The 20,481-nt window shown below is 49.7% G+C and overlaps 1 protein-coding gene across 1 annotated transcript in view; it reads right to left on the bottom strand.

The window, feature by feature from the left end:
* Positions 1-719: 719 nt before the first annotated feature.
* The window catches only part of R3HDM4 (R3H domain containing 4), a 30,292-nt gene continuing 10,530 nt past the window's right edge, over positions 720-20,481 (bottom strand). The window contains exons 3-8 of the mRNA XM_060233133.1: positions 19,744-19,862; positions 13,966-14,089; positions 12,263-12,348; positions 7,065-7,150; positions 2,033-2,088; positions 720-909 (exon numbers count right to left, since the gene is read on the bottom strand). Of these exons, the coding sequence (XP_060089116.1) occupies positions 806-909; positions 2,033-2,088; positions 7,065-7,150; positions 12,263-12,348; positions 13,966-14,089; positions 19,744-19,862 (575 nt within the window). The 3' untranslated portion in view covers positions 720-805. The remainder of the gene's footprint in view (positions 910-2,032; positions 2,089-7,064; positions 7,151-12,262; positions 12,349-13,965; positions 14,090-19,743; positions 19,863-20,481) is intronic.

Here is a 20,481-nt window from a genome sequence, read left to right as displayed (position 1 = left end):
TCAGTGATGAGCACGGAACTGTGAAGAAAAGGTCCCAATACTCTACTTTTAGACAATGCCCACATGTGCCAGTTTTATGAGTCGCTTCCTGGTCTGTGGAAATGGAGAAGGAAGATTTTAGGAGAGGGAACCTTTCCTTAGGAATGGAGCACAGAGGAGGAACGCCCCATCTTAGGAGGAGAGATAACTTCCTGCAGGGAAACAGGAAGTGCCTCATCACACAAAATTTCCCTTAGGGTCCTTTTTTTTAAAAGAAAAATTGTATTAAAAATAAATTCGCTTTTTAAAAAAGGATTTGAGGGCACTTTTAAAATCTGAGTAAAATCAGTAAAATGTCAGAGGCCTAACATTGTACGGAGGGAGGCGGTTACTTCTGTCAGCGAACCAGAGTCCCTGGAAAGGCCAACAACTTCTGAGCAAAACCGCAATTCGGTGGCAACTTAGCAACGGCCTGCGTGAGGTAAAGAGCAGGTGACGTTGCTGGCAGTGGTAAGGGTTTGTGTTCTTTTTAAAAAATGCGCCGTCATAATTACGCTGCGGACTTTGACCGAAGAACTATACTAGCGTCCCACAGTCCACCACACAGCACCAAATGACGACAATTCAGTTCCGAATCCCCCCCTCCCACGGCCCTCAAACTAGACGAAATTATTCGTTCTTGCCGTTCAATGCTCCCCCCCCCCCCACACACACACTTTGGCATTCACACACACGTTAAATTTCTCTTAAATATTTAAAAAAGCCGACGGAAGAGGGAGGACGGACAAGGAGGTGAGGGTGGCCAAAGAGGTCATCTTCTCCTCTATCAGCTCATTTGCTCCAGGTAAGCCGAAAGCAGGAGGGCCGGGGGGAGAAAGACGGTCCGTTTGTTGCTGACCTTCATCTGCCGCTTCCCGTCGTCTCCGGAGCCTGGGTGGAAAGATTTCAGACATTAAGACTGGTGCTCATGTCGACAGCAGCTGATTTGCAGAGCGCAGAGAAATGACAGACAGCCCTCCAAGCATATACATCTTTTAAAAATAATAATTACTGGATGGGCCATTGGCCTGATCCAACATGGCTTTTCTTATGTTCTTATAGCCAGCTTCAAGAGGGGATTGGATAAGCCCATGGAGCAGAGGTCCACCAGTGCCTATTAGCCACAGTTTATCGTTGGAACTCTCTGTCTGGGGCAGTGATGCTCTGTATTCTTGGTGCTTGGGAGGGGGAACAGTGGGAGGGCTTCTGGTGCCCTGGCCCCACTGATGGACCTCCTGAAGGCACCTGGGTTTTGGCCACTGTGTGACAGAGTGTTGGACTGGATGGGCCATTGGCCTGATCCAATATGGCTTCTCTTATGTTCTTCTGTGACACAGAGTGTTGGACTGGATGGGCCACTGGCCTGATCCAACATGGCTTCTCTTATGTTCTTCTGTGACACAGAGTGTTGGACTGGAGGGGCCACTGGCCTCATCCAACATGGCTTCTCTTATGTTCTTCTGTGACACAGAGTGTTGGACTGGATGGGCCACTGGCCTGATCCAACATGGCTTCTCTTATGTTCTTCTGTGACACAGAGTGTTGGACTGGAGGGGCCATTGGCCTGATCCAACAGGGCTTCTCTTATGTTCTTCTGTGACACAGAGTGTTGGACTGGATGGGCCACTGGCCTGATCCAACATGGCTTCTCTTATGTCTGGGGCAGTGATGCTCTGTATTCTTGGTGCCTGGGGGGACAACTGTATGAGGGCTTCTAGTGTCCTGGCCCCACTGGTGGACCTCCTGATGGCACTTGGTTGTTTGGGGCCACTGTGTGGAACCAGAGTCCTTCTAAGGACCCAGCTGGTGAAACTGAAAGGAAGGCCTGGTGACGTCTTGAGATCTTTCCCCGGCTTCTTGCAGAGAAGCAGAATTTGGAAATGGGGAGATCGCGAAGAGATCGGCAAACCGAGATCAGAGAGCGGAGGTGGCCTCGTGAAAGGAGGCTTCACAGGGCAAAAGAGAGAACCCGTCACACAGCAGCAAGCGTATATTTGAAAAAAACCATTCTCACTGGCAGAGACAAGATCCATGTACTGGCAGAGGGCATGAAGCAACAGCCGTTCGAAGCTGCAAGGAAACAAAGGAAGGTATTAACGGGGCCACAGCCCAAGTGGGGAAGCTTTTCCAGGCACACGAAAACCACGCGCTGCAGCAGAACTCATGCCCGAAAACCAAACTGCTCACTCCACGCCTTTTTGGAGCGGTTATCCAAATCTACAGGGGGGGGGGAAGGTTCTCAAATCCCAGCCCCTCCCATTTCAAAGCAGGGGGTGCCCAAACTGTAGCTCAGGGACCACATGTGGCCCTGTTACACATATTGTGCGGCTCTCAAATTATCGGTTGGCCAGCTTGGGGGGGAAAGCATTTCTGTCTTCACATCACTTCTGCAAGCCTAACCAGTCGGCAGCTTAAAGAATACATTTAAAATTAAAGTTGCTTGCTTTCTACCTCTCCCTCCCCCACCTACCTGTCCTTCCTGCCTTCGTTCCTTCCTTGCGGCTCTCAAACATCTGACATTTGATTCTATGTGGCTCTTACCCTTAAGCAAGTTTGGCCACGCCTGATTTAAATCATTTCTTCCTTTTTTCAAAAAAGAAGAAAAACTGCAGATATGTACCCCGCCCTTCTCCCTGAATCAGAGACTTAGAGCAGCTTACAATCTCCTATATCTTCTCCCCCCACAACAGACACCGTGTGGGGTGTGTGGGGCTGAGACGGCTCTCCCAGAAGCTGCCCTTTCAAGGAAAGAGGCTCAGAGCGGCCTACAATCTCCTTTCCCCTCCTCCCCCACAACAGACCCCCTGTGAGGCAGGTGGGGCTGAGAGAGCTCTCCCAGAAGCTGTCCTTTCAAGGATAGAGGCTCAGAGCAGCCTACAATCTCCTTTCCCTTTCTCTCCCACAACAGACACCCTGTGTGGTGGGTGAGGCTGAGAGAGCTCTGACAGCAGCTGCCCTTTCAAGGACAACTCCTGCCAGAGCTATGGCTGACCCAAGGCCATCTCAGCAGGTGCAAGTGGAGGAGTGGGGAATCAAACCCAGTTCTCCCAGAAAAGAGTCCGCACGCTTAACCACTACACCAAACTGGCTCTCAAACTGGAGCAAAAAAGCCATGGTTGAATATATTCAAGTGTACTCTGCCAGTTCCAAGAATGTGCCTCCCCCCAAAACACCCCAAATGGTATCCAATGATAAGCCAAATTTCTAGTTCTCATTGGCTGCCTACGGTGATGAAGGCAGCGCTGAAGAGGGTGTGAAAGGGGTGAAGATTTCTTACAGTCCCCCCCTCTCCCAAAGGACTGCCTTAACTGTGCTGTGGCTCAGTGGTAGAGCATCTGCTTGGGAAGCAGAAGGTCCCAGGTTCAATCCCCGGCATCTCCAACTCAAAAGGGTCCAGGCAGTAGGTGATGGAGATGGAGGGACGGTGGCTCAGTGGTAGAGCATCTGCTTGGGAAGCAGAAGGTCCCAGGTTCAATCCCCGGCATCTCCAACTCAAAAGGGTCCAGGCAGTAGGTGAAGGAGATGGAGGGACAGTGGCTCAGTGGTAGAGCACCTGCTTGAAATGCAGAAGGTCACAGGTTCAATCCCCAGCATCTCCATTTTAAAAGGATCAGGCAGTGGGTGATGTAAAAAACCTCTGCCTGAGGCCCTGGAAAGCTGTCGCCAGTCTGAGTAGACCAGGGGTGTCAAACATGCAGCCCAGGGGACGGATCAGGCCCCTAGAGCAGGGGTGTCATACTCATTTATTATGAGGGCCGGATCTGACATAAATGAGACCTTGTCAGGCCGGGCCGTGTGTGTACCTATTTAAGATTAGGTAGCAGAAATATAAGCTTTTTAAAGGAAACAAACAAACATGACTAAAGATTTTTTTAAAAAACTTAAAACATGCTTAAAAACGTTAGTACTTGTTGGTCTTAAAGGTGCTTTCTTTGTATTTCTCCCAGGGGATCCAGGGAACTGGGCAAAGGAAGCTCTGGCTCTTTCCTTCCTTCCCCAGGGGACTGGGGGGGAAGCCTCAACCAATAGAAGAAGAGGCTTGGCTGAGTAGCTCTGCTGTGCAATTGAGAGAGCCTGACAAAGCAAGCTATTCCTCCCCCCTTCCTCCTCAAGGAAGGAGCCTCAGCCAATGGAGAAAATAGAGATTTTGCTCTGTAGCATTGGAAAAAGTTCAGAAAAGGGCAACTAGAATGATTCAAGGGTTGGAAGACTTTCCCTATGAAGAAAGGTTAAAACGCTTGGGGCTCTTTAAGCTTGGAGAAACGTCGACTGCAGGGTGACATGATAGAGATTTACAAGATTATGCATGGGATGGAGAAAGTAGAGAAAGAAGTACTTTTCTCCCTTTCTCACAATACAAGAACTTGTGGGCACTCGATGAAATTGCTGAGCAGACGGGTTGAAACGGATAAAAGGAAGTACTTCCTCACCCAAAGAGTGTTTAACATGGCCTAGGACCTGCCTACCTGAAGGACCGTCTCTCCCCACTGAGATCGGGAACTCAAAACCTCCTTGTTATCCCCGGGCCAAAAGAAGCCCGCTTAAAATCTACCAGAGACAGGGCCTTCTCCGTTATGGCCCCTTCCTCATGGAACCAGCTGCCGGAAGAGGTGAGGGCTCTGCGGGACCTTGCTCAGTTCCGCAGGGCCTGTAAGACAACCCTCTTCCGGCTGGCTTATAACTAAGCGGCACAAGAAAGTGTGGTTCTATTAGACTTCTGTTGCTCTTAATGTTTTAAATGTTTTAAATATTTTAACTGTATTAAATACCTAAACTTAATTTATATGGGACTTTATGCTGTAAGCCGCCCTGAGCCACTTGGTGGGAAGGGCGGGATATAAATCATAAAATAAAATAAATAAACATGTGGAATTCACTGCCACAGGAGGTGGTGGCGGCTACAAGCATAGCCAGCTTCAAGAGGGGGTTAGATAAAAATATGGAGCAGAGGTCCATCAGTGGCTATTAGTCACAGTGTGTGTGTGTGTGTATATATATATATAATTTTTTTTGGCCACTGTGTGACACAGAGTGTTGGACTGGATGGGCCACTGGCCTGATCCAACAGGGCTTCTCTTATGTTCTTATGTGACACAGAGTGTTGGACTGGAGGGGCCACTGGCCTGATCCAGCATGGCTTCTCTTATGTTCTTATGTGACACAGAGTGTTGGACTGGATGGGCCACTGGCCTGATCCAACATGGCTTCTCTTATGTTCTTATGTGACACAGAGTGTTGGACTGGAGGGGCCACTGGCCTGATCCAACAGGGCTTCTCTTATGTTCTTATGTGACACAGAGTGTTGGACTGGATGGGCCACTGGCCTGATCCAACAGGGCTTCTCTTATGTTCTTATGTGACACAGAGTGTTGGACTGGAGGGGCCATTGGCCTGATCCAGCATGGCTTCTCTTATGTTCTCATGTGACACAGAGTGTTGGACTGGATGGGCCATTGGTCTGATCCAACATGGCTTCTCTTATGTTCTTATGTGACACAGAGTGTTGGACTGGAGGGGCCATTGGCCTGATCCAACATGGCTGCTCTTCTGTTCTTATGTGACACAGAGTGTTGGACTGGATGGGCCACTGACCTGATCCAATAGGGCTTCTCTTATGTTCTTATGTGACACAGAGTGTTGGACTGGAGGGGCCATTGGCCTGATCCAACATGGCTGCTCTTCTGTTCTTATGTGACACAGAGTGTTGGACTTGATGGGCCACTGGCCTGATCCAACATGGCTGCTCTTCTGTTCTTATGTGACACAGAGTGTTGGACTGGATGGGCCACTGGCCTGATCCAATAGGGCTTCTCTTATGTTCTTGCAAAGCAAGCTGTTATGCAGAAGGAAGCAAGAGAGAGGGAGAAGGAAGCAGATGAAAGCCAGTTGCTCGGGGGCCTGATTTGGCCCTTGGGATGCATGTTTGACATCCCTGCCCTAGAGGGTTCCTATAAGGCCTGCGAGGAAGTCTGCTTCCTTCTCCCTCTCTCTTTCTTCTTTCTGCGTCTCTGCTTGCTCTGCCAGGATGTCTCAATTGCACAGAAGCTACAGAACAAAGCCTCTGTTTTCCCCATTGGCTGAGGCTCCTCTCCTGGGGAGGAAGTGGGGGAGGGGGGGAAGGAGAGCTTGCTTTGACACTGTCCACAGTATTGCAAGCCTGCTAACTCTTTCAGCATGTTTTAGTTTAAGTTAAAAAAATAATTGTTTTCGTCTGTGTCCTTTACAAAGTTTATATTTCCGCTACCTGGCATTACATTTTATGACGCATGCCGCCTGGCCTGACAAGGTCTCTTTATGTCAGATCCGGCCCTCATAACAGATTTAAAGAAGGCTGCAGATTTCTACCCAACCCTTCTCTCTGAATCAGAGACTCAGAGCGGCTTACAATCTCCTATATCTTCTCCCCCCCTGTGAGATAGGTGGGGCTGAGAGGGCTCTCCCAGCAGCTGCCCTTTCAAGGACAACTCCTGCGATAGCTAATCTAAGGCCATTCCAGCAGGTGCAAGTGGAGGAGTGGGGAATCAAACCCAGTTCTCCTATATAAGAGAGCTATGGCTGACCCAAAGCCATTCCAGCAGCTGCAAGTGGAGGAGTGGGGAATCAAACCCGGTTCTCCCAGAGAAGAGTCCGCGCACTTCACCACTACACCAAACTGGCTCTTATTTATTTATTTCATATCTGCCCTGACTTTCTCCCCAACAGGGAGGCTGAGTTGCTGAACTCCTTCTGCGCTCTTCCATTTTATTCACACAACAACCCTGCGAGGCAGGTTAGGCTGAGAGCGTGTGACTGACCCAAGATCACCCAGCAAGCTTCCACAGCACAAGTGGGGATTCAAACCCAGGCCCCCCAGATTCTAGCCGACACGTGAACTGCTACATCACACGAGGCTCTCAGAAGGAGGACGCTGCACACCCAACGCCAACGAAGAACGGCCTAAATGCGGTGGTGCCGGTGTCTGGAGATGCGATCTAAGCCAGGAAACAGCAAGCAGGCAGCTCAAGTCTGACACAAGGGGGCGCCACTCACATGGAACCCAGAGTTACCTATTATCCATCATTGCTGTGTAGACAGAGTGGGGGCGAACAGAAAAAAAGGCCAGTATCTCCTCCTCCAAACCCTCCAGGGTCCCCTACAAAGGTAAGAAAGGAGGCCTTTAAGCAGGGCGGCGCAGGTGTTCAAAATATCAAGGAAAACCCCAAACGAGACAGACCCCTCCGGGTGAGAGTGGCCCCTGTCGAGGCCCCGCCGTCTTGGATGCTGCTCTCCGAAAGATGCAGAAACAAAAAGCCAAAGATGCAGAAACAAAAAGCCAAAGCCCACGGTCTGTAACTGCATTTCTAACGGACTTTTAAAGTAATATTCATACTACGTGAACCATGCACGAAAAAGCCAACTTAAGAACAAGTACTTGTAATAAAAAGTGATCAATGAGAACACTTATGTATTCAATAGCGGGTGTCTGCTGCAGTTTCTCGTGGATCCAAGTGGCATTGAATATTGTAGACTCTGTGTGTAGTCTCAATGTCCAAAGTCCCAAATTGTCGAACCAAAAATGTGCAACAGCACACCGGTAAAGCACCATTTCCCAGATGGCTTCCTTGGGTGCATGCATACTGTAGAGACTATGTTACTCCTGATGCCATCACAGTTTCTACGTCAAGTCAAGCCAAAAGGTGCTGACTTTAAAAGTCTGTAAAAAGTGCAAAGCTCCAGATGGGCAGCCGTGCTGATCTGAAGCAGTAGAACAAAGCAGGAATCCAGTCGCACCTTTAAGACCAACAAAGTTTGATTCAGAATGTCAGCTTTCGTGTGCTCTAAGCACACTATAGAGTAGAACGGCAAGCAGTCCTAAATATAGAGAAAGTGGGCTGTGGGTTAGTATGCAGAGCCATGGAAATGTTTTTTAGCAGACTGAAAGAGACACAAGTTGGGGTCTGGTGTTTGTTAGTGTTAACTGGGCCGAAACAACAACAAAAAGGTGATATAAAGGAGATTGATGTCCATGTACTAAACCCATCAGTTATCCTGAAGTGAAGTGCAAGAAAAGAGAGCCTGTTGTAATGTTTCTGTTGTTCAGTCTGGGTTAAAACGAAGGCACGGGTTATTTAGAGGTTATATTTAAACATATAACACACATATAAACGTAATTCTAGTTTACCATTAGAAAAAAGAATACATTAAAATATAGTGGAAGATGGGTTAGTATATGTAATGAGATAAACAGCCAGTATCCCTTTATATGTGTGTTGCATGTTTAAATCTAACCTCTAAGTAATCCATGTTGGGTTGCCAATCCCCAGGTGGGGGCAGGGGATTCCCCAGTTTGGAGGCCCTCCCCCTGCTTCAGGGTCATCAGAAAGGTGTGGGGGAGAGGGAAATTTCTGCTGGGAACTCTATTATGGAGATTTATTCCCATAAGAAATAATGGAGAATTGATCCACGGGTATCTGGGGCTCTGGGGGGGCTGTTTTCTGAGGTAGAGGCACCAAACTTTCAGTATAGCATCCAGTGCCTCTCCCCAAAATACCCCCCAGGTTTCAAAAAGTTTAGACCAGGGGGTCCAATTCTATGAGCCCCAAAAGAAGGTGCCTCTCTCCATATTTTCCTATGGAAAGAAGGCATTTAAAAAGGTGTGTGGCCCTTTTAAATGTGATGGCCAGAACTCCCTGTGTTCAATTATGCTTGTCACACCTTGCTCCTGGCTCCATCCCTAATATTTCCTGGCTCCACCCCCAAAGTCCCCAGATATTTCTTGAATTGGACTTGGCAACCCTAAACCCATGCCTTCACTTTAACCCAGAGACTGAACAACAAAAACATTAGAACAGACTCTGTTTTCTTGCACTTCACTTCAGGATAACTGATGGGTTTAGTGCATGGACATCAATCTGCTTCATATCACCCTTTTGTTGTAGTTTCGGCCCAGTTCACACTAACTAACAAACCCCAGACCCCAACTCGTGATTCTTTTAGTCTGCTAAAAAGCATTTCCATGACTCTGCCCACTAACCTACAGCCCGCTTTCCCAACATTGAGGACTGCTTGACATTCCTTACGATTGTCTGAGGAAGTCTGCTCGGAGCACACGAAGGCTTACCTTCTCAATAAAACTTTGCTGGCCTTAAAGGTGCTCCTTGACTCCCGCTTTGTTAAAAGCGCAGTTAGGGACCGTGGGCTTTGGCTTTTTGTTTCTGCGGTTTTACACAATCCCCTTGGTTGGTTCGGCTGTTCTTTAAGACAAACGTCTGTGCCGGCCCTCACAGAACAGCAACTCCAGGACTGGTGACAAACTGTCCTTTCCGGATCGGAGCAGGGCTCTGTGTGTCCAGGATTCGTTCACAGGGTTCAACCGTGGCACATCACGTTTTCCCACCCAGCAGCTCAAATTCATGAGACTCGCCACCCAGCACTGATTTATCGACTTCGTTTCTACCCCAGCTGTCTCCCCAAGGGGGTGGTGGTGGGGGGGACACATGGCGGCTGACATCATTTTCCTCTTCTCTATTTTAACCTCACAACAAGCCTGTAAGGTAGGGCTAGACAGAGAGGGTGTAACTGATCCTCTGGCTCAGATCTATTTTATTCAATGTATATTTATTTATAAATAAATAAATACTTATTAATTAATATAGCCACAAATAAATAAATTTATTATTTATTTATAAAAGGAAGTATTGGATAAAAGGAAGTCCTTCTTCATCCAAAGGGTGATTAACACGTAGAATTCACTGCTACAGGACGTGGTGGTGGCTACAGGCATAGCCAGCTTCGAGAGGGGATTGGATAAACATCTGGAGCAGAGGTCCATTAGTGGCTATTAGATCAGGGGTAGGGAACGTTGGCTCTCCAGATGTTTTCTGCCTAAAACTCCCATCAGCCCCAGCTAGAATGGCCAATGGCTGGGGCTGATGGGAGTTGTAGGCAAAAAATCATCTGGAGAGCCAACATTCCCTACCCCTGCTATAGATGGAACTCTCTGCCTGGGGCAAGTGATGCTCTGTATTCTTGGTGCTGGGGGGGGGGCACAGCGGGAGGGCTTCTAGTGCCCTGGCTCCACTGGCGGACCTCCTAATGGCATCTGGTTTCTTTGGCCACTGTGTGACACAGAGTGTTGGATTGGATGGGCCATTGGCCTGATCCAACATGGCTTCTCTTAGGTTCTTATGTCTGGGGCAGTGATGTTCTGTATTCCTGGTGTTTTGGGGGGGGGGGGCAACAGTGAGAGGGGGCTACTAGTGTCCTGACCCCACTGATGAACCTCCTGATGGCACCTGGGTTTTTAGCCACAGTTAGACATAGAGTGTTGGACTGGATGAGCCGTTGGGCTGATCCAATATGGCTTCTCTTATGGTGTGTGTGCCTCTGCACTTGGAAGTCATGGCGACTTCTGGTGACTGACCCCTACTGGTGGCCTGGAGGATATTCAGAGAGGTGGCTGAATAAAGCCTGCCCCTGCCCTCCCAACTCCCGGTATTCCTTGGAGGTCTCCCATCCAAGTCCTTGCCAGGGTTAAACCTGCTTAGCTTCCAAGATCTGTCGAGATCAAGGTTTGCCTGGGCTATCCGTATCAGGCCCTCCTGTTCAGATTTATTGACCTGTGTTCTTCGGCCACGTTCAGATTTAGACGAGGGACTCATTTTGTAGCAGGGGCTCCTTTGCATATTAGGCCACACCCTCCTGATGCAGCCAATCCTCCAAGAGCTTGCAGCAGGCTCAGTACTAAGAGCCCTGTAAGCTCTTGGAGGATTGCCTACATCAGGAGGGTGTAGGCCTCATATGCAAAGGATCTCCTGCTAGAAAATGAGCCCTGAGACGTATAGATTACAAGGGTTATTTTTTCCCCACCATCGCAGCGTCGGTTTACTAGTTCCACGAGTGGCTCTTACAATAAAACCCTGATCTGTGTAAGCCTTTCTAGTTGTGCAATAATCAGATGAACTGAGACTAAATATGTGGTGTTTGCGTCACAAGTGGTGTTTACATCACAAGCGCCAGTCGTTTCTGACTCTGGGGTGACGTCGCATCATGACGTTTTCACAGCAGACTTTTTTAACGGGGTGGTTTGCCACTGCCATTGTCGTCTACACTTTCCCCCCAGCAAGCTGGGTCCTTATTCTACCACCTCAGAAGGATGGAAGGCTGAGTCAACCTTGAGCCGGCGACCTGAACCCAGCTTCTGCAGGTCGGGAGCAGAGCTTGGACTGCAATACTGCAGCTTTACCACTCTGCGCCACGGGGCTCTGTTTGCGTCACTACTTTAATAATAATGATACAAAAATTCAGCTAACTTTTCTTTCCTTCAAAGCACAAGAGCGGAGCCAAAAAAGATCTGGCACCTTTCTCTGTAGAAGAAGAAAAGAAGAGAAGGGATTGGATTTATACCCTGCCCTCAGAACGGCTCACCAATCTCCTTTCCCTTCCCCTCCCCACAACAGACGCTGTGTGAGGTGGGTGGGGCTGAGAGAGCTCTTCCAGAACTGCCTAGAGAGAACTTGTGTGAATTAAAAACCGCTCAGAGGACACCATAACTTTTAAACAACCAGACAGTGTAATGTAGAGATCAGTGGTGTTCTGACCAAGCTTGCACAAAGACCTTCAAATAAATAAGAATATGTAGCAAAAAGATATTCAGAGAAGACAGTTCAAAAACAGTCTTTCCAATCACAAAGGAGTAACAATATTCCACCATTTAATTCATGGAACTAAAAGAAGCCCTTCCAAAGACGTCTGTTTCAGATATCAAGACGTTTCATCCGTCTTTCTTCAGTTTGGAGGCTTATTTATCACTGGAACTAGAAATATATACATACATATACACATATGTATATACATACGCATCATACATACATGACTATTTTTTGACTATTGTATAACAATTGAATACGACATGTACGTATATATTTCTACATTACACTGTCTTGTTTAAAATTCATGGTGTCTCTTAGCGGTTTTTTATTTACACAGCTGTACGCTAAGATCCTATAGTTTCGCTAGAGAGAATTTGTGGCTGACCAAAGGTCACACCAGCAGGTGCATGTGGAGAAGTGGGGGAATCAAACCTGGTTCTCCCAGATAAGAGTCCGCGCACTTCACCACTGCACCAAACCTTACAGATGAGGACTATGCTTAATCAGCAAGTTGGATTTGAAAGCCATCTCCTCCAACTAACTCAAGACAATTCCCTCTCTTGAAACGAAGGGGACATTTCTCCCTCACCCCGCCCCCCCATCTGGGAACCTACCGTGGGGATCCGGCCACGCTTCAGGGTCATGCGCAGCCGTCGGCTGATGCGCTGGAAACATTCTTTAGGCGTGTACGCAAGGTGTTCTGTAGAGGAAAGGAAGAAAAGGGGGGAAAACCCTATTTTCCAGCCTGTTAAATAGCGAGATCTCGCATGGGTTTATGACCCCTGAGCTATTGTTCTCTCTGCTCCTGTCACAGAAGCAAAAGAGCGCTTTAAGAAAACCGAGAAATGCAAACAAGAAGTGGTGTCAGAAGCGGAGCCTACGTCAGCTCTGCTGCTATCCTCAATAAAAGATGCTCTCCGGGTTGTCTGGGGAAGTCCTTTATTTGATAGACAGAATGTAGACACTTCCAAGGAAGTGTCAAAACTAAAGATTGCACAGGTGCCACAGGTAATATACCAGGGGTGGCCAAACTTGCTTAACGTAAGAGCCATATAGAATAAATGTCAGAGAGCCGGGAGGGAGGGAGGAAGGGAGGGAGGGAGGGAGGAAAGGAGGGAGGGGAGGGAGGAAAGGAGGAAAGGAGGGAGGGGAGGGAGGGAGGAAAGGAGGGAGGAAGGAAGGGAGGGAGGGAGGAAAGGAGGGAGGGGAGGAAGGGAGGGAGGGAGGGAGGGAGGAAGGAAGGAAGGAAGGAAGGAAGGAAGGAAGGAAGGAAGGAAGGAAGGAAGGAAGGAAGGAAGGAAGGAAGGAAGGAAGGGAGGGAGGGAAGAGAGGAGGGGATGAAGGGAAGAAGGAAGGAAGGGAGGGAGGGAAGGGAGGAGGGGAGGAAGGAGGGAAGGAAGGAAGGAAGGAAGGAAGGAAGGAAGGAAGGAAGGAAGGAAGGAAGGAAGGAGAGGAGGGGATGAAGGGAAGAAGGAAGGAAGGGAGGGAGGGAGGGAAGGGAGGAGGGGAGGAAGGAGGGAAGGAAGGGAGGGAGGGAGAGAGGGAGGGAGGGGAGGGAAGAGAGGAGGGGATGAAGGGAAGGAAGGAAGGAAGGGAGGGAGGGAGGGAAGGGAGGGAGGGGAGGAAGGAGGGAAGGAAGGGAGGGAGGGAGAGAGGGAGGGGAGGAAGGGAGGGAGGGAAGAAGGAAGGGAGGGAGGGAGGGAAGGGAGGAGGGGAGGAAGGTGGGAAGAAAGGGAGGGAGGGAGGGAGGAGGGGAGGAAGGAAAGGAGGGAAGGGAGGAGGGAGGAAGGAAGGAAAATAGATGGGGGAGGGAGAGGTGGAAAGAAAGCAACTATAACTTTAAATTCATTCTCTAAGCCCCTGGTTGGTTTGGCTTGAAAAAATGATTTAAAGAAAGAAATGCCTTTTCCAAGCCAGTCAATGGGGTGGCGGGGGCTTCAAGAGCTGCACAATATCTGTGAACGAGTCACATGTGACTCCTGAGCCACAGTTTGGCCACCCCCATTATATACCTTATCTGGGACTGTTCTGGAATCCCGCAGGAAGGAAGGAAGGAAGGAAATAGATGGGGAGGGAGAGGTGGAAAGAAAGCAACTTTAACTTTAAATGCATTCTCCAAGCTGACGGTTGGCTTGGCTTGGAGAAGTGATTTAGACAGAAATCCCTCCTCCCAGCCAGCTGACGGGGCAGTGGGGGCTTTGAGAGCCACACAGTATGTGTGAAAGAGTCATACGTGGCTCCTGAGTCACAGCTTGGCCACCCCTGGTACAGAGCAAGAAGCGCAGTTGGGGCCATTCCGAATTCCCCATCGCAGTACCTTTCCAGTTATCCTCGGCTCTGTCGGGCAACTTGCTCCTCCGCTTCTTGGTGGCCTTCTGCTCCAAATATGAGATCATTCGCTCCTGCTCTTCTCCGGAGCGGTTCACAAAATCGTTCCAGATCTAGGCAAGAGACACAGCATGTCACGGGATGCAACTAGGGTTGCCAATCCCCAGGTGGGGGCAGGGGATCCCCCGGTTTGGAGACCCTCCCCCCGCTTCAGGGTCCTCAGGAAGCGGGGGTGGGGGAGGGAAATTGCTGCTGGGCACTCCATCATTCCCTATGGAGATTCCCATTGAGTGTAATGGAAAACTGATCTGTGGATATCTCCAGAGGGGCTGTTTTTTTTGAGATAGGGGCACCAGAATTTCAGCATAGCATCCGGAGCCTCTCCTCAAAACACCCTCCAAGTTTCAAAAGGGTTGGACCAGGGGGTCCAATTCTATGAGCCCCCCAAGGAAGGTGCCCCTCCCCTTCATCATTTCCAGTGGAAGGAAGGCATTTAAAAGGAGCACAGCCCTTTTGAATGTGAGTGCCACAACTCCCTTTGGAGTTCAATCGTGCTTGTCGCACTTTTGCTCCTGGCTCCACCCCCCAAAGTCCCCAGACATTTCTTGAGTCAGACTTGGCAACTCTAGATGCAACCCTGGGTCAACTCTCTTCCTCCCCTCCCCCAATGCCCACCACCTTGGTTATCATCTGCGCTAACAGCGGCAAAGGCAACGCTCCATTATAGCTTCAGACAGCCATCTGGAGAACTCCTTCTTTGGTTCCTGTGAACCCGGCTCAAACATGTTCATTTGTCAGCTTGGCAACATGTTTTGGAAAGACAACCTCAAGGTGAATAGGAAGCTGCGTTATTATTGATCATTGCATCTATCAGCATTTAATGGGGGTTTTTTTAATGTGTCTCTGTTGCTAGTTTGGTGTAGTGATTAAGTGCGCGGACTCTTATCTGCAGGTCTTTTTTGGTAGAAAAAGCCCAGCAGGAACTTATTTGCATATTAAGCCACACCTCGTGATGTCGCCATTTCCACACACGGTTCTTTGTAGGAAAAGCCCAGAAGGAACTCATTTGCATATCAGGTGAAATTCTGCTAAAATTCTGGTGCCTCTATCTCAAAAAAACAGCCCCTCTGGAGATACCCACAGATCAATTTTCCATTACACCCAATGGGAATCGATCTCCACAGGGCATAATGGAGTGCCCAGCAGCAATTTCCCTCCCCCACCCCCTGACACCAAGCCAGCCGGAACTGCGTTCCTGGGTGTTCCTGCTCAAAAAAAGCCCTGCTTATCTGGGAGAACTGGGTTTGATTCCCCACTCCTCCCCTTGCACCTGCTGGAATGGCCTTGGGTCAGCCATAGCTCTGACAGAGGTTGTCCTTGAAGGGCAGCTGCTGTGACAGCTCTCTCAGCCCCACCCGCCTCACAGGGTGTCTGTTGTGGGGGAGGAAGGGAAAGGAGATTGTAGGCCACTCTGAGACTCTGTCCTTGAAAGGTCAGCTTCTGGGAGAGCTCTCTGAGCCCCGTTCACCTCACAGGGTGTCTGTTGTGGGAGAGGAAGGGAAAAGAGATTGTAGGCCGCTCTGAGACTCTATCCTTGAAAGGACAGCTGCTGGGAGAGCTCTCTCAGCCCCACCTACCTCACCGGGTGTCTGTTATGCGGGAGGAAGGGAAAGGAGATTGCAGGCCACTCAGAAATGACAATGAAAGCAATAAAACCAAATTTCTCCCCCCCACCCCAATCAATTGAAAAAGGGCAAAAAAGAGCAACTCGAATGATTGAAGGGTTGGAACACTTTCCCTGTGAGGAAAGGTTAAAACGCTTGGGGCTCTTTAGCTTGGAGAAATGTAGGCTGAGGGGTGACAAGAGAGAAGTTGACAAGATTCTGCAGGGGATAGAGAAGGTAGAGGAAGAAGTACTTTTCTCCCTTTCTCACAATACGAGAACTCGTGGGCATTCGATGAAACTGCTGAGCAGTCGGGTTAGAACTGATAAAAGGAAGTCCCTCTTCACCCAAAGGGTGATTAAGCATAGCCAGCTTTAAGAGGGGATTGGATAAACATCTGGAGCAGAGGTCCATCAGTGGCTATTAGCCACAGCGTATTGTTGGACCCCCCCGGTCTGGGGCAGTGATGCTCTGTATTCTTGGTGCTTGGGGGGGCAACAGTGGAAGGGCTTCTAGTGTCCTGGCCCCACTGGTGGACCTCCTGATGGCACCTGGTTTTTGGGCCACTGTGTGACACAGAGTGTTGGACTGGATGGGCCATTCGCCTAATCCAACATGGCTTCATAGAATCATAGAGTTAGAAAAGACGTCTAGAGTCATCTAGTCCAACCCCTTTCAGGAAACTCACAAACACTTCCCCACTAAATTCACATGATCTTCATTGCTGTCAGATGGCCATCTAGCCTCTGTTTAAAAACCTCCAAGAAAGGAGAGCCCACCACCTCCCGAGGAAGCCTGTTCCACTGAGGAATCGCTGTAACGGTCAGGAAGTTCTTCCTAATGTTGAGCCGGAAACTCTTCTGATTTAATCTCAACCCACTGGTTCTGGTCCTACCTTCCAGGGCCACAGAAAACAATTCCACAGCATCCTCTATATGACCTTCAAGTACTTGAAGATGGTGATCCTATCACCTCTCAGCCACCTCCTCTCCAGGCTAAACATCCCCATCTCCTTCAACCTTTCCTCATAGGACTTGGTCTCCAGACCCCTCACATCTTCGTCACCCTCCTCTGGACCCGTTCCAGCTTGTCTAGATCCTTCTTAAAATGTGGTGCCCAAAACTGAACACAAGACTCCAGGTGAGGTCTTACCAGCGCAGAGTAAAGCGATACCATCACATCACGTGATCTGGACACTATACTTCTGTTGATGCTCTGGGCAGTGATGCTCTGTATTCTTGGTGCTTGGGAGGGGGTGCACAGTGAGAGGGCTTCTAGTGTCCTGGCCCCACTGGTGGACACCCTGATGGCACCTGGGTTTTTTGGCCACTGTGTGGCACAGAGTGTTGGACTGGATGGGCCACTGGCCTGATCCAACATGGCTTCTCTTATGTTCTTATGTGACACAGAGTGTTGGACTGGATAGGCCATTGGCCTGATCCAACATGGCTTCTCTTATGTTCTTAAGTGACACAGAGTGTTGGACTGGGTGGGCCACTGGCCTGATCCAACATGGCTTCTCTTATGTTCTCATGTGACACAGAGTGTTGGACTGGATAGGCCATTGGCCTGATCCAACATGGCTTCTCTTATGTTCTTATGTGACACAGAGTGTTGGACTGGGTGGGCCACTGGCCTGATCCAACATGGCTTCTCTTCTGTTCTTATGTGACACAGAGTGTTGGACTGGATAGGCCATTGGCCTGATCCAACATGGCTTCTCTTATGTTCTTATGTGACACAGAGTGTTGAACTGGAGGGGCCATTGGCCTGATCCAACATGGCTTCTCTTCGGTTCGTATGTGACACAGAGTGTTGGACTGGGTGGGCCACTGGCCTGATCCAACATGGCTTCTCTTATGTTCTTATGTGACACAGAGTGTTGGACTGGATAGGCCATTGGCCTGATCCAACATGGCTTCTCTTATGTTCTTATGTCTGGGGCAGTGATGCTCTGTATTCTTGGTGCTGGGGAGGGTGGCAACAATGGGAGGGCTTCTAGTGTCCTGGCCCCACTGATGGACCTCCCGATGGCGCCTGGTTCTTTGGCCACTGTGCAACACAGAGCGTTGGACTGGATGGGCCATTGGCATCTAACATGCCTTCTCTTATGTTCTTAATTTTAAAAAGCAGCTTATGATGTGACACAGTAATTATAGATGAGCACACAAGAGCCTTGCTGGACCAGGCCAGTGGTCCATCTAGTCCAGCACCACACTTCTCAGTGGTCAACAAACAGGGCATCTCCTCTCATGCTGACTCCCAGATCTGGCGTTTAGAGATGGACTGCCTCTGATTGTGGAGGTTCCCTTTAGTCACCATGGCCAGCAGCATCTGCCATGAATGAGATCATAAGAAAAATAACACCTCTTATGGCAAATCTGTGCAAGCCACTTCCTCCCCACACAAGCTGCACTTTGGCTTCATATCGAGGTTGTTTTGAATTTAAAAAAAGAACGTGTCAATATTGACTCATTTTCTGGGGCACTTTGTTCCGGGGAAGAAAACTGGATGGGCAGGAAGCAGGAGGAATGACTCAACACAGATCCTGCATCCACTGTTGAATCACCCACCTGCAGGGCACACCATAGAGTCCTCCAGCAAAGGAAGCCAGAAAGGGATATTGTGGCCGCCAGGCATTTTGGTCCCATCTTTACGGCTGCAAAACCAAGAGGGGGGGAAGGAGGAAGAGGAGGAGAAGAAGACTGCAGATTTATACCCCGCCCTTCTCTCTGAATCAGAATCTCAGAGCGGCTTACAATCTCCTTTATCTCTTTCCCCCACAACAGACACCCTGTGAGGCAGGTGGGGCTAAGAGAGCTCTCCCAGAAGCTGCCCTTTCAAGGACAGAGGCTCAGAGCAGTCACAATCTCCTTTTCCTTCTTCCCCCACAACAGAAACCTTGTGAGGCAGGTGGGGCTGAGAGAGCTCTCCCAGAAGCTATCCTTTCAAGGACAGAGTCTCAGAGCGGCCTACAATCTCCTTTCCCTTCCTCCCCCACAACAGACACCATGTGAGGCGGGTGGGGCTGAGAGAGCTCTCCCAGAAGCTGACCTTTCAAGGACAGAGTCTCAGAGCGGCCTACAATCTCCTTTCCCTTCTTCCCCCACAACAGAAACCTTGTGAGGCAGGTGGGGCTGAGAGAGCTCTCCCAGAAGCTGACCTTTCAAGGACAGAGGCTCAGAGCGGCCTACAATCTCCTTTCCCTTCCTCCCCCACAACAGACACCATGTGAGGCGGGTGGGGCTGAGAGAGCTCTCCCAGAAGCTGACCTTTCAAGGAAAGAGTCTCAGAGCGGCCTACAATCTCATTTCCCTTCCTCCCCCACAACAGACACCATGTGAGGCGGGTGGGGCTGAGAGAGCTCTCCCAGAAGCTGACCTTTCAAGGACAGAGGCTCAGAGCGGCCTACAATCTCCTTTCCCTTCCTCCCCCACAACAGACACCCTGTGAGGCAGGTGGGGTTAAGAGAGCTCTCCCAGAAGCTGCCCTTTCAAGGACAGAGGCTCAGAGCGGCTCACAATCTCCTTTCCCTTCTTCCCCCACAGCAGACACCCTGCGAGGCGGGTGGGGCTGAGAGAGCTCTCCCAGAAGCTGCCCTTTCAAGGACAGAGGTTCAGAGCAGCCTACAATCTCCTTTCCCTTTTTCCCCCACAACAGACACCCTGTGAGGCAGGTGGGGCTGAGAGAGCTCTCCCAGAAGCTGCCCTTTCAAGGACAGAGGCTCAGAGCGGCCTACAATCTCTTTTCCTCTCCTCCCCCACAACAGACACCCTGTGAGGCAGGTAGGGCTGAGAGGGCTCTCCCAGAAGCTGCCCTTTCAAGGACAACTCCTGCGAGAGCAATGGCTGACCCAAGGCCATTCCAGCAGGTGCAAGTGGAGGAGTGGGGAATCAAACTTGGTTCTCCCAGATAAGAGTCTGCACACTTAACCACTACACCAAACTGGCTCTGTAGCAGGTGGGTTTTAAACACAGCAAGTTTCAAGTCTCAGAGGTAAGCATATAAGTTGGGAGGTGTGGAGGGGGGTCAGGTTGAAAACCGGGTGTGGGGGAGCTTCCTGACAGCAGATCTGATATGCAGCACCAAGAGAGCGCACGTACCCTCATATACGACTCATTGTTGCATGCTTCTGAGAAAATGCTTGGGGTAGCTGGATGAGCTGGTTCCCTCTCTTCGGTGGCGTAATCATCCCGTTCCAGAAGAGTCATAAGATACCGGGCTGGGGACAAATGGGAAAAAAAAATGTAAAAGTTAGCCAAGGATAAAAAACCTAATGCAATATAACAGGGGTGGCCAACGGTAGCTCTCCAGACGTTTTTGCCTACAACTCCCATCAGCCCCGGCCATTGGCCATGCTGGCTGGGGCCAATGGGAGTTGTAGGCGAAAAACATCTGGAGAGCTACCGTTGGCCACCCCTGGGTAGTTGTTAAGTGCGCGGACTCTTATCTGGGAGAACCAGGTTTGATTCCCCCACTCCTCCACCTGCAGCTGCTGAATGGCCTTGGGTCAGCCATAGCTCTCATAGGAGTTGTCCTTGAAAGGACAGCTTCTGGGAGAGCTCTCTCAGTCCCATCCACCTCACAGGGTGTTTGTTGTGGGGGGAGAAGATATAGGACAGGGGTGGCCAATGGTAGCTCTCCAGATGTTTTTTTGCCTACAACTCCCATCAGCCCCAGCCATTGGCCATGCTGCCTGGGACTGATGGGAGTTGTAGGCAAAAAAACATCTGGAGAGCTACCATTTGCCATCCCTGCAATATAACTGTACCAAAGTCAACAACTGCATTTCTTATTTTTCTTTTAATTTTTCAATTCCTAAATATTTGTAAACACTCTAC

This window comes from Heteronotia binoei, chromosome 2 (genome assembly GCF_032191835.1).
Source record: "Heteronotia binoei isolate CCM8104 ecotype False Entrance Well chromosome 2, APGP_CSIRO_Hbin_v1, whole genome shotgun sequence".
Classification (NCBI taxonomy): Eukaryota; Metazoa; Chordata; class Lepidosauria; order Squamata; family Gekkonidae; genus Heteronotia; species Heteronotia binoei.
This window is presented reverse-complemented; position numbering and strand designations above follow the sequence as displayed.